This window comes from Mustela lutreola, chromosome 5 (assembly GCF_030435805.1).
Source record: "Mustela lutreola isolate mMusLut2 chromosome 5, mMusLut2.pri, whole genome shotgun sequence".
NCBI classification, from domain to species: Eukaryota; Metazoa; Chordata; class Mammalia; order Carnivora; family Mustelidae; genus Mustela; species Mustela lutreola.
The window spans coordinates 151,763,233-151,776,990 of NC_081294.1; the positions used below are offsets into that span (position 1 = coordinate 151,763,233).

Here is a 13,758-nt window from a genome sequence, read left to right on the forward strand (position 1 = left end):
ATCACCTGACATAATGTCCTCAGGGTTATGCTGTATGGTAGCACATGTCTGAATGTCTCTCTTTTTTATTTTTTTAAGATTTTATTTATTTATTTGATAGAGAGAGATCACAAGTAGGCAGAGAGGCAGGCAGAGAGAGAGAGGAGGAAGCAGGCTCCCTGCTGAGCAGAGAGCCCGATGCGGGCCTCTATCCCAGGACCCTGAGATCATGACCTGAGCCGAAGGCAGTGGCTTAACCCACTGAGCCACCCAGGCGCCCCTGAATGTCTCTCTTTTTTAAGGCATTTAAATAATATTCCATTGTATGGAGTTTATTCATTCATCCACTGGTGAACTCTTGGGTTGCTTCTACCTTTCGGCTACAGTGATTTCGCAGCTATGAACACGGTCTACAAATTATCTGTTCAAGTCCTTGCTTTCAGTGCTTTTTGAAATGGAATTCTTTTAGAAATGATATTGCTGACTAATATGGTATATCTGGGTTTTTATTTTTTGAGGAACCACCAAATTGTTTTCCATAGCAGACGCACTATTTTCATTCCTACCAACAGTGCACAAGGGTTCCAGTTTCTCCATGTCCTTGCCAACACTTGTTATTTCGGTTTTTTTGTTTGTTTGTTTGTTTTGGATCGTAGCCATCCTAATGTGTTTGAGGTGGTGATAATAATTATTAAAGTTGGGGAGCTTGGGTGGCTCAGTTGTTAAGCATCTGCCTTCACTTCGGGTCATGATCCCAGGGTCTGGGATCAAGCCCTGCATCAAGCTCCTTGCTTCTCCCTCTCCCACTCCCCCTGCTTGTGTTCCCTTTCTCGCTGTCTCTCTCTGTGTCAAATAAGTAAATAAAATCTTTAAAAAAATAATTATTAATCTTTTAGGTGTGATAATGGTATTGGGATATCATACACCCATGTATATTTTTAAGAGTTTTTACTTTTCAGAGATACATACTGAAGTGTTTGTGAGTTGAATGGTATTATGCCCAGGATTTGTTTCTTTTTTTTTTTTTTTTTTTTAAAGATTTTATTTATTTATTTGACAGAGAGAGATCACAAGTAGGCAGAGAGGCAGGCAGAGAGAGAGAGAGAGGAGGAAGCAGGCTCCCTGTTGAGCAGAGAGCCCGATGTGGGACTCGATCCCAGGACCCTGAGATCATGACCTGAGCTGATGGCAGCGGCTTAACCCACTGAGCCACCCAGGCGCCCCGCCCAGGATTTGTTTCTTAAATAATCCAATTTGGGGAGTGGCAATAGGGAGGTGGAAATGCAACAAAATGGCCAAATACTAAGAGTCGTTTAAGTTGGGTGAGGGGCGCATGAGGGTTCAGTGTACTGTACTCTCTCATTTTGTGTATTTTTTGAAACCTCACATTATTAAATAACATTTCAGAGCCATTGGTGTCCGTTCCCAGCCTGACTTTCAGCACTTCCTGTTGTGCCATTTACACTTGAGCAACATTCAACTACGACTCATTTTTTCTGCTTGCCTCCCTTCTGTCCACTCCTACTCTCAGTGTTTGTTTGCATATCCTTGCGTATGCCTCTCAGCCTGGAATGCCTGCCCCCTACTTCTGGATGACTTCTTTGTTCTTTTAGTACCTAACTCGGGTGCCCCCCTCTCCTTCCACCCGTAATACTCTGTCCTGCCTCCATCGCTCCACCATCTCATCCCAGCTAGTGGGAGCAGGAACCATGCCTTATTTGTCTTTTTTATCCCAGGACCCAGTGCCCTGCCTAGAATACAGTAAAAACCAAGTGCTTATCAGAATTTACAGTTATTTTGTGCTCAACTTGTGTAGGGCAGTGTCTGGCAAATAGTAGGATCTTGTGAATGAGCAGTGCATGGGGATACCTCTGGGAAAAGTGGTGGAAGGATACATAGGACCTCTCTGTACTCTCTTTCCAATGTCCTGTGAACCTCAATACTTTTTTAAATTTTTTAAATTTGAGTATAGTTGATATAGGAACCTATAATTCGTTAAAAATAAAACATTAAAGAAATTATGGCAAAAATGTCTGGACCCCAGAGTATAAAGTTTTCTGGAAAATGCATTTCTCGGAACTTTCCATTTTCAGCATGTTCTTCTAGGTGGATTCAGTGGGAAAGAGTAGTGTTTACTGATCTCTGTAGTATTTACCATCCTTCAAAATTGCTGGTGATTTCAAACTATGAAGACAAATAATATCTTAAAAGTGGGAATCTTCAGGGTACCTGGGTGGCTTAGTGGGTTAAGCCTCTGCCTTCGGCTTAGGTCATGATCTCAGTGTCTTGGGATCGAGCCCCTGCATCGGGCCCTCTGCTCAGCAGGAAGCCTGCTTCCCGCTCCCCCCTCTGCCTACTTGTGATCTCTCTCTCTCTCTCTCAAATAAATAAAAAGAAACCTTTAAGAAAAAATGGAAATCTTGGGGTGCCTGGTGGCTCAGTCACTGAGTGTCTGCCTTCAGCTCAGGTCGTGATCCTGGCATCCTGGATCAAGCCCTGCATCTGACTTCCTGCTCAGCGGGAAGCCTGCTTCTTCCTCTCCCACTCCCCCTGCTTGTATTCCCTCTTTTGCTGTGTTTCTGTCTCTGTCAAATAAATAAATAAAATCTTAAAAAAAAAAAAAAAGTGGGAATCTTTAGAAGCAGGTTATATTTAGTTCTGTGATATCTTTCCTTTTCTTTAGTGTGTATGTGTGATTTCCTCACTGCATGGCCCGTTTTTCTGGTCACAGCACCTTGATGGGCTTCTTCATGCTTGGCAGAGGGGAGGTGCTCCTCTCACAGCTTGCAGCTCTGACTCACTCCCTGCTGCCTGGGTTTCATACCAGACGCCTCGCTCAGCCTCACAGGTGGCAGCAGAGTTGACCTGGACCCTGTCAGACCAGAAGGGAGGTGGGGTTGCCAGGAGGGAGGCTCGGCAGCAGACCCTTCCCTTCCTTTGAGCCCCAGTGCCTTGGGAAGCATCATGCAATCTGACTTTTCATCTGCTGGAAGGCAGGACCAGTGATCCTTCTTCACAGCATGCCTTTGAAGGTTGCGTGAGATTCTGACACCATGAGGAATAGCTAGGGGCAGGTACTGAGCAGTCAGCAAGGCCACTGAGGAAGTAATGATTGGCTCTGTGGCATTTGGCTCAGACTCAAGCCTTCCCGAGGTTGCTACTCAACATGGATTTCCCGCACTGTCCCTCAAATCAATGAAATCTTGAATGGTGCCTGAAAGTAGGTCGACTTTACCTGGAGATGGTCTTTTCCACCAACAGTCAGGGTTCCTGAGTATCCATACAGAGTACAAAAAGAACATAGGGGAGAAGGAAAAGTGAGCATGGTATTAAGTTGAATTGCTGCCTTTAAAAGTCAAGGATTTGTATGTTTCATCCTACACTTTGGCAGCACTCCAGGGAGCTGTAGCACTGGTGTACAGCATGGGTGTGGTGGGAAAGTTTGTGGAGAATTAAAACTAGTGTCGAAGCCAGGAGGACTGTGGAGCTGAGCTCAGGGTGACCAAGACCTAAGGGCAACGAGGTGCCATTGAAGAGCTTTCAGGAGGAGAGGGACAGGATCAGATTTGCCCTTCAATGCAGTCACTCTGACCGTAGTGTGGAATGTAGTTGAGGGCTGAGATTGCAAGGAGCCTGGCTGTAGACGTGGTTGAAATGATTCAAGCAAGAGAAGTTAGTGTGTAGATTGATCCAAGAATGCTGAGGAGGTGGGCTCAGCAGGACAAGTGTGTTGATTGGATGCAGGGAGTGGAAAAGAAGGGGCTAGAGCTGGTCTCTGGTTCTGGTTTATATGACTAGGTGGATGGTAGTGACACTGTTGGGGACAGGAACAGAGAAAGGAAAATGGGACATGGGGAGAGGCTGCTTCAGGTTGGGACAGATTAAGTCTGAATTATCTGTGGCACACCCTGCACATCAGGTGGGTGGTTGGACAGGCAGGGGTCTGGAGCTCTGTCGACATGGTGGGTAGGAGCACATTCATTCACAAATACTTATTGAGTGCCAGGCACTGTTCTAGGTAATGGGTCTCTGCTTTTCATTCTAATGGGGGAAGCTCGGCTTATTCACATGAGTGCCTCCATGGGGGACTTAACAAGGAGATAGGTTGGAGAGATGGAAAATAGTCATTCTATGACTTTTAGGAGATGAGGGGCCCAAATTATATGCTCCTAGGGAGATGGGGAAGAAGTGTTTTGGGAAAAGAGAACAAGTGCAAAGGCCCTGAGGCAGACAGCACATTTGAGGAACTGTAAGAAGGCTGGTGTGACTCAGTGTGCTGTACTGTGGGGAGCATGGAAAAGGAGGTTGGATAGAGGGTGAGGGCTGATAGATCAGCACTTGATCCCTGGCAGTTGGGTCTATTCTGAGTGTGATGTTCAGTCTTAGGAATTTGAAGCCATGGGAGTAGATAAGATCAGAGTGTGTATAGAATAAAAGAGGGGACAGTTGGGTGGCTCATTTGGGTGTCCGATCCTTGGCTTCGGCTCAGGTCATGATCTCATGAGTCGTGGAAGTGAGCCCCTTGTTGGGCTCTGTGCTCAGTGAAGCGTCTGCTTGGGCTTTCTCTCTCCACTTGTCCCTCCCCCCTGCTCATACACTCTCATGCATACTCTCTCAAAAGAATCAATAAATCTTTTTTAAAAATTAAAAAAAAAAGAGGACTCCCATACTCATTTGAAGGGGAGACCTATCTCAAAGGAGACTAGAAGAAACCAGAAAAGTAGAAGAGAAAGCAAGATAGTGTGGTAAAGAAATAGGATAGAGAACTTGAAAATGCAGGGAGGGGCGCCTGGGTGGCTCAGTGGGTTAAAGCGTCTGCCTTCGGCTCAGGTCATGGTCCCAGGGTCCTGGGATCGAGCCCCGCATCGGGCTTTCTGCTCGGCAGGGAGCCTGCTTTCCCCCTCTCTCTCTGTCTGCCTCTCTGCCTACTTGTGATCTCTGTCTGTCAAATAAATAAATAAAATCTTTAAAAATATGCAGGGAATTATTAAGAGGCAGATGATGGAGGGAAAGACTGAAATTGTGGGCTGCATTTAACAGCACCAAGGTCTTTGCTGGCCTCAGGGAACACAGCCCTAAAGTCTCCCTTCGACTCATCCCCACCCAGCATCCCCAGAGGATGGAACCCATACTGCAGTGGGTCAGGGTACTGACTCTCCAGGTGGGGGTGGGGGTGTGGTGTTTGGCTGATAGGAGGATGACTGAGGAAAAGAGGACCTGAGAAGGAGCAGAAAGCACTGGTGCTGCCCCCAGGTAACTGCCCACGTAAGGAATATGGAGGAGAGAGCCACCCCTGTCTTAAGCAGCCACACGTGTTTGTTAGCTCAGTGCAAGAGTACAGGTGTTAGCCTGTGGTTAGTCTGACCAGAAAGTGCACTGGAACTTCAGTGGTGGGTGGCAGAGGCCTGCAGAGTCCTTTGGTGGAAGACTTGGTGAGCATGCAGGGCCTCCAGCTTAGCATCAGGCACTTGGTACCCTTTAACAAAACCCCCTTGCAAAGGAAATGAACACCGGATCATGTTGTCCAGGACCAGATCCTCCTGGAACCCTGATGGTTAGGACGGGAGCCTCTGCACTGAGCACCCACAAGTACCAGATCTGCTGAGAGCAAGCCCGTGTGTTTATCCATGGCAGCCAGTTTTGGATGCCTTATGTCTCTTACACTGTTTATTCTTATATAATTTATAATCCATTCAGGGTGTCTGCCCACTCTTGTAAAATCCTGGAGGTTAGTCTCCATGGTTTACCCATCTTCGTCTTCCTCTGCCGGGGCCTGCACATATCAGGCATTCCTGCAAATGCTCCAGATGGAAAAATCTGCCAGGGCCAACACATTCCACACTCCTCATCCCTGCCTACATCATCCCAGGTACACTTTGTGAGCAGTTGAGAAAATGACTGTTTCCTTTGGCCAAAAGTAATGGGATTGCAAAATTGAGTCGTTCCTTTGGAACTTGTCTGCAGCTGTTTGCATGCAGATATTGAAAGAGGGAGTGGTGGCTTTTATAATTGTTCAGGCAAAGAAAGATTCTGTTTTTAATCTGGGACAACCAGCTGACTCATCAAGTGTCCTGACCTTCTAGATTTCCATCTTCCCCCTTAGGAGAGTGGAAAACTGAGCTCCCAGGTTCACAGATGGCCCCAAGCTGACAGTGAGGAACAAATGATTTTCCAAAAAGAAATAATAGAAAGATTAAAAATCCAAGGAAAATGAACTCTTTTTTATTTCCTTGTGACGGATTAAATGGCTATGAATTGACTTCCCCAAAGGAAACTTCCCAACAGTAGATCTTAGAAAGGTCCAGGTTAAGAGCATGGGTCCCTTCCCCGCTCCCGCCCCTAGGTGGCAGCAGGAGGCAGAAGAACCCACATGAAAGGAAGGCCACTGTCTTCTTGTAGGGTCTTAGGATCAGCTTACACCTCTGCCCTACTGTTCCACCTATTGAGTATCCCTAAGTGTTTAGGAGCTAACTTAGGTACCCAGACACGGATTTAGAGAAATACAGACCCAGCCAGGATTTATAGAGCCCTGTGCAGTGGGCTTTAACAGGAAAGAAAGTGGAAAGTCTTGAAGTGGGGATAAACAAAGGCAAGGGAGCAATGGAATTGGAACTCCAGATTGAGAAAATTGCCCTCCTTGTTTCCTTACTCATTGCACATTTGTATCTAGGCAGGAGTCCGGGTCAGAGTGCTCACGCACGCAGGCTCCTCAGGCTGCTGTGCTGGGTCTGTTAGCCCTTCTCTATAGCCGGAGGACAGCGGTCTGGAGTTCTAGGTGCTACCACTCCTCTGGTGGCTATTTAAAGATACAATGAAAGCTACCATTCGGAACTACGTAAATAGCGAGGTGTGGATGCTTAGGGTCAGTGGGAGGAAGGGTGAAGGACAAAAATGTAACCAAAGTAAGCCCGGAAAGGAGCAGCACCCTGTTAAGAGCTAAGTGTAGGCACCTCCACTTGGAGGAGTCCTGTCCCGGGAGCTGAAAACGAGGCTGAGGAAGGAGTGGAACGATACCACCTTCTCTCCTCCCCACTCATTGTAGCGTTCTCTTCACGAAACCCCTGCATCTGGAGCCCCGTCTCAGGGCACAATTGCTCAGCTGTTTTCTGGGGGGCCTCTGTCTTCTTCTGTAGCCGTGTCTGCTTGGGTCCTGTGGTACATGAATTCCACTGCAACCACCACTTTTGTCTTGATCTGCACATAGCCCTTGCCCCCCCGCACAAGGCGGACAGTTAGGAAGGTTAGCTGAACAAACCCTCTGAGGAGAAGAGGGGGAAGCAAGGACAGCGGTGTAAGGCAGACTGGCTGTGCTCAGAGGAATGCTTCTGATAAGAAGTGGGGTTTGTTGGGGCTCATGACTAGGCACAGGGGATTGGAAGCTGCTTGGCCTGCCGCAGGGAGGAGGGTGGGCACATGGGAGCAGCCCTGCCTAGGGAGAAGGGATGGGGCCAGGCAATGGCTCCTCCAGAGGCTGCGCAGGGCAGGAAGCGTGGCCTGGTGCTCGTGAACTGCCCCCACTGAGGCCTGAGAAGGAGCCCCTAGCAACCAGGGCTCCTTCCTGTGGAAAGCGATAGAAATCCGCGTTAAGTCAGCTTAAACACAGGAGGAATTCTTTGGTTCCACAAAGTGAAAAGTCCAGGGGCAATGGTCTCCTGTACAACCCGGACTTAGGTAGCACCCTGGAGAATGGATCTGTATCTTCTGGTTCTTTCTCATCGGCTCCATTCTTGGGCACACTCTCCGACTAGACGACTATGGGCAGCATCAGGCTTGCTTCCTGTGGGAAGAGAGGGCCCCAGAAGCCAGGAACCCATGTGCTGACGCGGGCTCGCTTTCCCGGAGCGCAGGTAGTGGTTGGGAGTCAGGCCCAGCTGAGGGACCTGGGAGAAGGGAAGTGGGAGTGGAGGGAGCATGAGCAGGACAAGCACAGTTATTAGAGTGCTATGGGATGTGGGCCCAGACTGACGTCACCAGCAGGCATGGAGGGGCCTCCTACATGATGCTGTGTCTTAAGTCCCTCTTGTCTGTGTTTTGTAGCATCTCCACGATACGGTGAAGAGGAACCTTGATAGCACCACCTCTCCTCAGAATGGCGAGCAGCAGAATGGCTATGGAGACCTCTTTCCTGGACACAAGAAGACCCGGCGTGAGGCTCCTCTGGGTGTAGCCGTTGCTTCCAATGGCCTGCCCCCGGCCTCCCCTCTGGGGCAGCCTGACAAGCCCGGCACTGAGGCACTGCAGGCCGGCAGCAAGCACTCCCTGGGGCTGGACTCCCTCAGCAAGAAGTGTCTGGCAGATGCGAGCCTCCACTTGAACGGGGGCAGCAACCCTGGGGAGCCCTTTCCTCTGAGCCTGAATAAAGAGCTAAAGCAAGAGCCCGTCGATGACTTGCCTTGCATGATCGCAGGGGCCGGGGGCTCCATATCTCAGAGCAACCTCATGCCTGACCTCAACCTTAACGAGCAGGAGTGGAAGGAGCTTATCGAGGAGCTGAACAGGTCAGTGCCCGATGAAGACATGAAGGATCTGTTTAATGAGGACTTTGAAGAAAAGAAAGACCCAGAGTCATCTGGGTCGGCCACACAGACCCCATTGGCACAGGACATTAATATTAAGACAGAATTCTCTCCAGCAGCCTTCGAACAAGAACAGTTAGGCTCTCCACAAGTGAGGGCTGGGTCTGCAGGACAGACCTTTATGGGGCCTTCAGCTGGCCCTGGCAGCACAGAGTCACCCAGCCTGGGGGGCGCTCAACCTCTGTTCCACGCCTCTAGTCAGCCCGGGGCCGACAACCCCAGTCCCACCCTGATGCCGGCATCAGTGCAGGCCCAGAATGCCCCAAGAGCCCTCTCTGGTGTGGTGTTGCCCAGCCAGGGCCCGGGAGGGGCCTCGGAGCTGTCCTCTGCCCACCAGCTGCAGCAGATCGCTGCCAAGCAGAAGCGCGAGCAGATGCTCCAAAACCCACAGCCGGCCACCTCCGCACCAACCCCAGGCCAGATGTCCCCATGGCAGCAGACAGGCCCCTCCCACAGCCCCCTGAACGTCCCTTATCCCTTGGAGAAGCCTGCCAGCCCTCCTGGCTACAAGCAAGACTTTACCAGCCCCAAACTCCTCATGATGCCTGGAGTGAACAAGAGCTCCCCGCGGCCTGGAGGCCCCTACCTCCAGGCTGGCCACGTGAACCTGCTGAGTCACCCACCATCAAGTAACCTGAATCAGAGTACCGTGCCTAGCCAGGGCTCGGTGCTGGACTACGGCAACACCAAACCCCTGTCTCATTACAAAGCCGACTGCGGGCAAGGCGGCCCTGCGTCCGGCCAGAGCAAGACCGCCGTCATGGCTTACCTTCCCCAGCAGCTGCCTCATCTGAGCAATGAGCAGAACTCCTTGTTTCTGATGAAACCAAAGCCAGGAAACATGCCTTTCCGGTCACTGGTTCCACCTAACCAGGTGAGCTCGCGGCTTCCCTCTCTGTCACTGTGTACCCCTGCGGTCAGCGAGAGGGAGACAGGGAGCAGCTGCCTTTGGCCTTTGAGTCCCTGGAGGGAGAAAATCGGCTGAGCAAAGTGGGCTCAATTTTGAATAAGCAAAAATAAGGTAGAATTCCCTGGTGTAACTTGGTTTAAAGTATCCATATGTTTGAGACATCACCAGGCACCTGGGCGGAGGCATTGAGTTCTCCTCCCTGCCATGCAGCGTAAATTCAGTCAGGTGTGGTCTGTGCTCTGCAGGTAGCGGTCACACTTGATGTGCTTCTTAGAGGCTTTGCCTTTTTTAATTTTAAACCACCTTTCACATCTTCACAAAGTATCTTAAGATTTAAACCCCGTGCAGCCTGGCAGAGTCACGTAGCTCTGAAGGATGGAGAATGGTCAAGCACCAGTCTTACCATGATCACTGTTTGCATTTCTCCTCATGGTCAAATGTGTTCGAAGATGTCTCTTCCCTGGCAACCTTCTCATGGTGATAGCGTGTTCCCCCAACTTCCTCCAGGACAGAGGGGAGCGCACTTGTTTTCTCCCTCCACGGCGTGTCCCAGACTGTCCTTCGTGTCCGGACATGTAGTTCTCTTGATACTTGTTACCAGTCATGTGGCCACAGTTTTGAGGCATGCCCTGATGTTGGTGTACCCTGTTGTCTCTGGGTCTTCATGACTATAAGGAAGCCTGTGGCCAGTACCCTTGCGGCTTCCAGTGTGGATTTATGAAATTTTCAAAATTAAAATCCCAGTGTTGGTAATGATAAAAATTGGGAAGTCAGTGTCCCTCTGGTGAGGAGGGTGTATACATAGGCCTGGTGCTGGTGGGAAGTAATTTGGCATTAGATATTCTTCTTAAGCCATAAAATTGTTTGTAAGCATCAACACATTATACCCCTGCAAGAAACAATCCCTAAAAAAATAGGAAAGTTAGATACAGGATATTCATTGCATCGTTATTTCTAATTGCCCCAAACTGGAAGCAGGTTGGGCATCTCCCAGCAGGAGTGCATGCATGTCAATGTTGATGCTGCTGCTGCCGCTGCCAGCCAGGAAGCTCTGCACAGCCCCTGGGAGCATCCTTAAGAGCGTGACAACTGCCAGTGCTTAGCGCCTCACAAAGCACTGGGAGCCTGAGACTGGAGACTTGGGGTGGGGGGGCTGGTGAGCAAATTACCTCGGTGCATCTGCTTGAAGATTAGACTCTTGTAAGAATGAAATGTCCAGGCTCATCAGGACTGGAAAGTTGAGATCCTTTAAATGATCATTGCTTTTTCCCTTTTTCTCTTTTCAAGTTAAATTTTCCCCTTTTTTTCTTTATTTTTTTTCCCAAGATTTTATTTATTTATTTGACAGAGATCACAAGTAGGAAGAGAGGCAGGCGGGAGAGGGGGGTGGAGCAGGCTTCCCGCTGAGCAGGGGGCCTAATGCGGGGCTCAATCCCAGGACCCTGAGATCATGACCTGAACCAAAGGCAGAGGGTTAACCCACTGAGTCACCCAGGCGCCCGTATTTCTCCCCTTTTAAATGTAAGTCATGACGGGATAATACTGTGGAGCCTCTGACAGGACTCTCACTTCTACCCTTTGTGTTAATTGAGAATATTTATTCAAGTTCTCGCTGATATTCAGTATTTTGTGAGCGTATCTGACAGAAGCCCAGCAGTCTGGTCCCAGGAAAATGCTCTACACAAACAAACACGTGGTACGGCTTCAGACAGGTCAGGGACAGTCCCATGGCTGGGGATGTGAGGTTGGCCCGCTTGAAACACCTTGTCTCCATCCGGCAGAGCGTTCCTCCTTTGGGGGCCCATCTATACTCACGCATTCCAGAAAGTGAGGATTTATTTTTTTTTTATTTTTTTTTTATTTTAAAATTTTATTTATTTATTTGTCAGAGAGAGAGCGAGCGAGAGTGAGCACAGGCAGACAGAGTGGAAGGCAGAGTCAGAGGGAGAAGCAGGCTCCCTGCGGAGCAAGGAGCCCGATGTGGGACTCGATCCCAGGACGCTGGGATCATGACCTGAACCGAAGGCAGCTGCTTAACCAACTGAGCCACCCAGGCGTCCCGAAAGTGAGGATTTAGAAGCTCCGGCTGCCGACCGGGAGTCATGCGTGTGAATAGACGGGCTTAGATGTCAAGTCTTGTCTTTGCCACTGGTTACGCTGCTTCTTGCTGTGCGGGGATACGCGAGTGTTCGCCTCTCCACCTGGCCCTGGAGGACATGTGCCCTTGGCTCTGCAGTGACTGGGTAGAGGGCGGTGGGCAGAAGCTTATAGACTCCACTGTGTGCCCCCGACCTGAGACCCCCCTTCTCTGCGCTCACAGGAGCAGAACCCGCCCAGCATCCCTGTCGCTGCCCCAGCTGGTGGCGTGGGGAGCCAGCCGCCTGCTGCATCCTCGGCCAGCACGCGCAGCAGCGCCCCCTATCTCAGTAGCCAGCAGCAGGCGGCAGTCATGAAGCAGCATCACTTGCTTTTGGACCAGCAGAAACAGAGGGAGCAGCAGCAAAAACATCTGCAGCAACAGCAGTTCTTACAAAGGCAGCAGCACCTTCTGGCGGAACAGGTAAAGCGAGAGGGGAGGACGACCCTTGCCAACTGCATCTTCACCTGCCTTCAGTGTCGCTGCTCGGCCATCAGACCCGCTGTGTGTGCGTGCGTGTGTATATGGGCCTGCTGTGTGTCCTTTGCCTTTTCTAAATCTTTTATTATTATTATTATTATTTTAAGATTATTTATTTATTCATTTGGCAGAGAGCACAAGTAGACAGAGCAACAGGCAGAGAGAGAGGAGGAAGCAGGCTCCCCGCTGAGCAGAGAGCCCGACATGGGGCTCGATCTCAGGACCCCGGGATCATGACCCAAGCCGAAGGCAGAGGCTTTAACCCACTGAGCCACCCAGGCGCCCCTAAATTTTTTTTTAAAGATTGATTTATTTATTTTAGAGCGAGAGACTCAAGCAGACTCCCTTTGAGCGACTGAGCCACCCAGGTGCCCCCCCCTGCCCTTTTCAACCCCTTCTCAGGAGTGTGGCGTTTCTTAGGCAGTGGTAGCTTGTGTCAGAAGCAGCTTTCATATCACTTGGTGGGGATTCATGAAGGCAACTCTGTGGCTTAAACTATATTTGTTAGGGATGTTTATCCATGTCCTGTGTCTGCAGCTGCCAGAGCAGTGAGCTCCTTGGTCTCCTCGTTCAATGTGGGATCCAGCTTTGTTGTAAGCGTAGTTTGTGATGAGCCAGAATATGACACAGGGAAATGGAAATGTCCCTGCGGCCCTCGAGTTCTAGAATCAGGCCCACCAAGCCCCACCCACCCACCCCACATCCTGCAGTTCACCTGCTCAGTCCCCAAGTCTGGTGCGCAAACACCAAGGTGACAGCAGTGCTCAGGATTTCAGATTCCATCTTTAAAGTCATAAGAGAAGAAGCAGCTACCCAGAAGACAAAGGTGATTGAGAATGACTTTAAAGCCCACATCTCTGCCTCAGTTCTGCCATTTTTTAAAAATAACAGCTTTATTGGGACTCGAGTCATGTGACCTTGAATCCACCCATTTAAAATGTACAATTCAGTGGTTTTCACTATATTCACACAGGAGTGCAACCATCACCGCAGTTGATTTCATCCGTTTTCAGCCCCTAAAAAGAAGCCATATGCCCATTAAAAGCTACTGCCTACTGGGGCACCTGGGTGGCTCAGTGGGTTAAGCCTCTGCCTTTGGCTCAGGTCATGATCTCAAAGTCCTGGGATCAAGCCCCACATGAGGCTCTCTGCTCAGCAGGGAGCCTGCTTCCCCCTCTGTCTCTGCCTGCCTCTCTGCCTACTAGTGATCTCTCTCTCTGTCAAATAAATAAATAAAATCTTAAAAAAAAAAAAAAAAAAAGTACCACCTGTGTTGTGGTTCACACCAGTTTTTCCCTTCTTCCCGTGGCTGAGCAGTACTCTTGTGTGGATAAGCTCTGTTTGATTTATCCATTCACCGATTGGTGACATTTGGGTTGTTCCCCCTTCTTATGGTTGGAGGTTTTCAGCTCTGTTGAGTGTATTCCAAGAATCACTGGGTCCTGTGGTAGCTCTTACTTGGTGCCCTGTAAGGAGCTGCCAGACTGTTCTCCCAAGCGGCCATGTCATTTTACATGCCCACAGTGGCATGAGAGCACCAGTCCTCTTCAACTTTCCCGTACTTGTCTTTTTGGTTCTCACCATCCTGGTGGGCGTGAAGTGGTATGGCATTGCGGCTTTGATTCGCATTTGCCTGATCTGCCCTCCCAACTTTGGGAGAGGGACAGCGGGAGAGA

The 13,758-nt window shown here is 49.7% G+C and overlaps 1 protein-coding gene across 3 annotated transcripts in view; it reads left to right on the forward strand.

Moving 5' to 3' along the window:
- MAML1 (mastermind like transcriptional coactivator 1) overlaps window positions 1–13,758 on the forward strand; it is a 46,653-nt gene that overhangs the window by 26,003 nt on the left and 6,892 nt on the right. For 2 of the 3 annotated variants that reach the window (XM_059175904.1, XM_059175901.1), the window contains exons 2-3: window positions 8,017–9,429; window positions 11,786–12,025. In XM_059175904.1, coding sequence (XP_059031887.1) covers window positions 8,017–9,429; window positions 11,786–12,025 — 1,653 coding nt within the window. The remainder of the gene's footprint in view (window positions 1–8,016; window positions 9,430–11,785; window positions 12,026–13,758) is intronic. The other variant, XM_059175902.1, reaches the window with a different exon arrangement.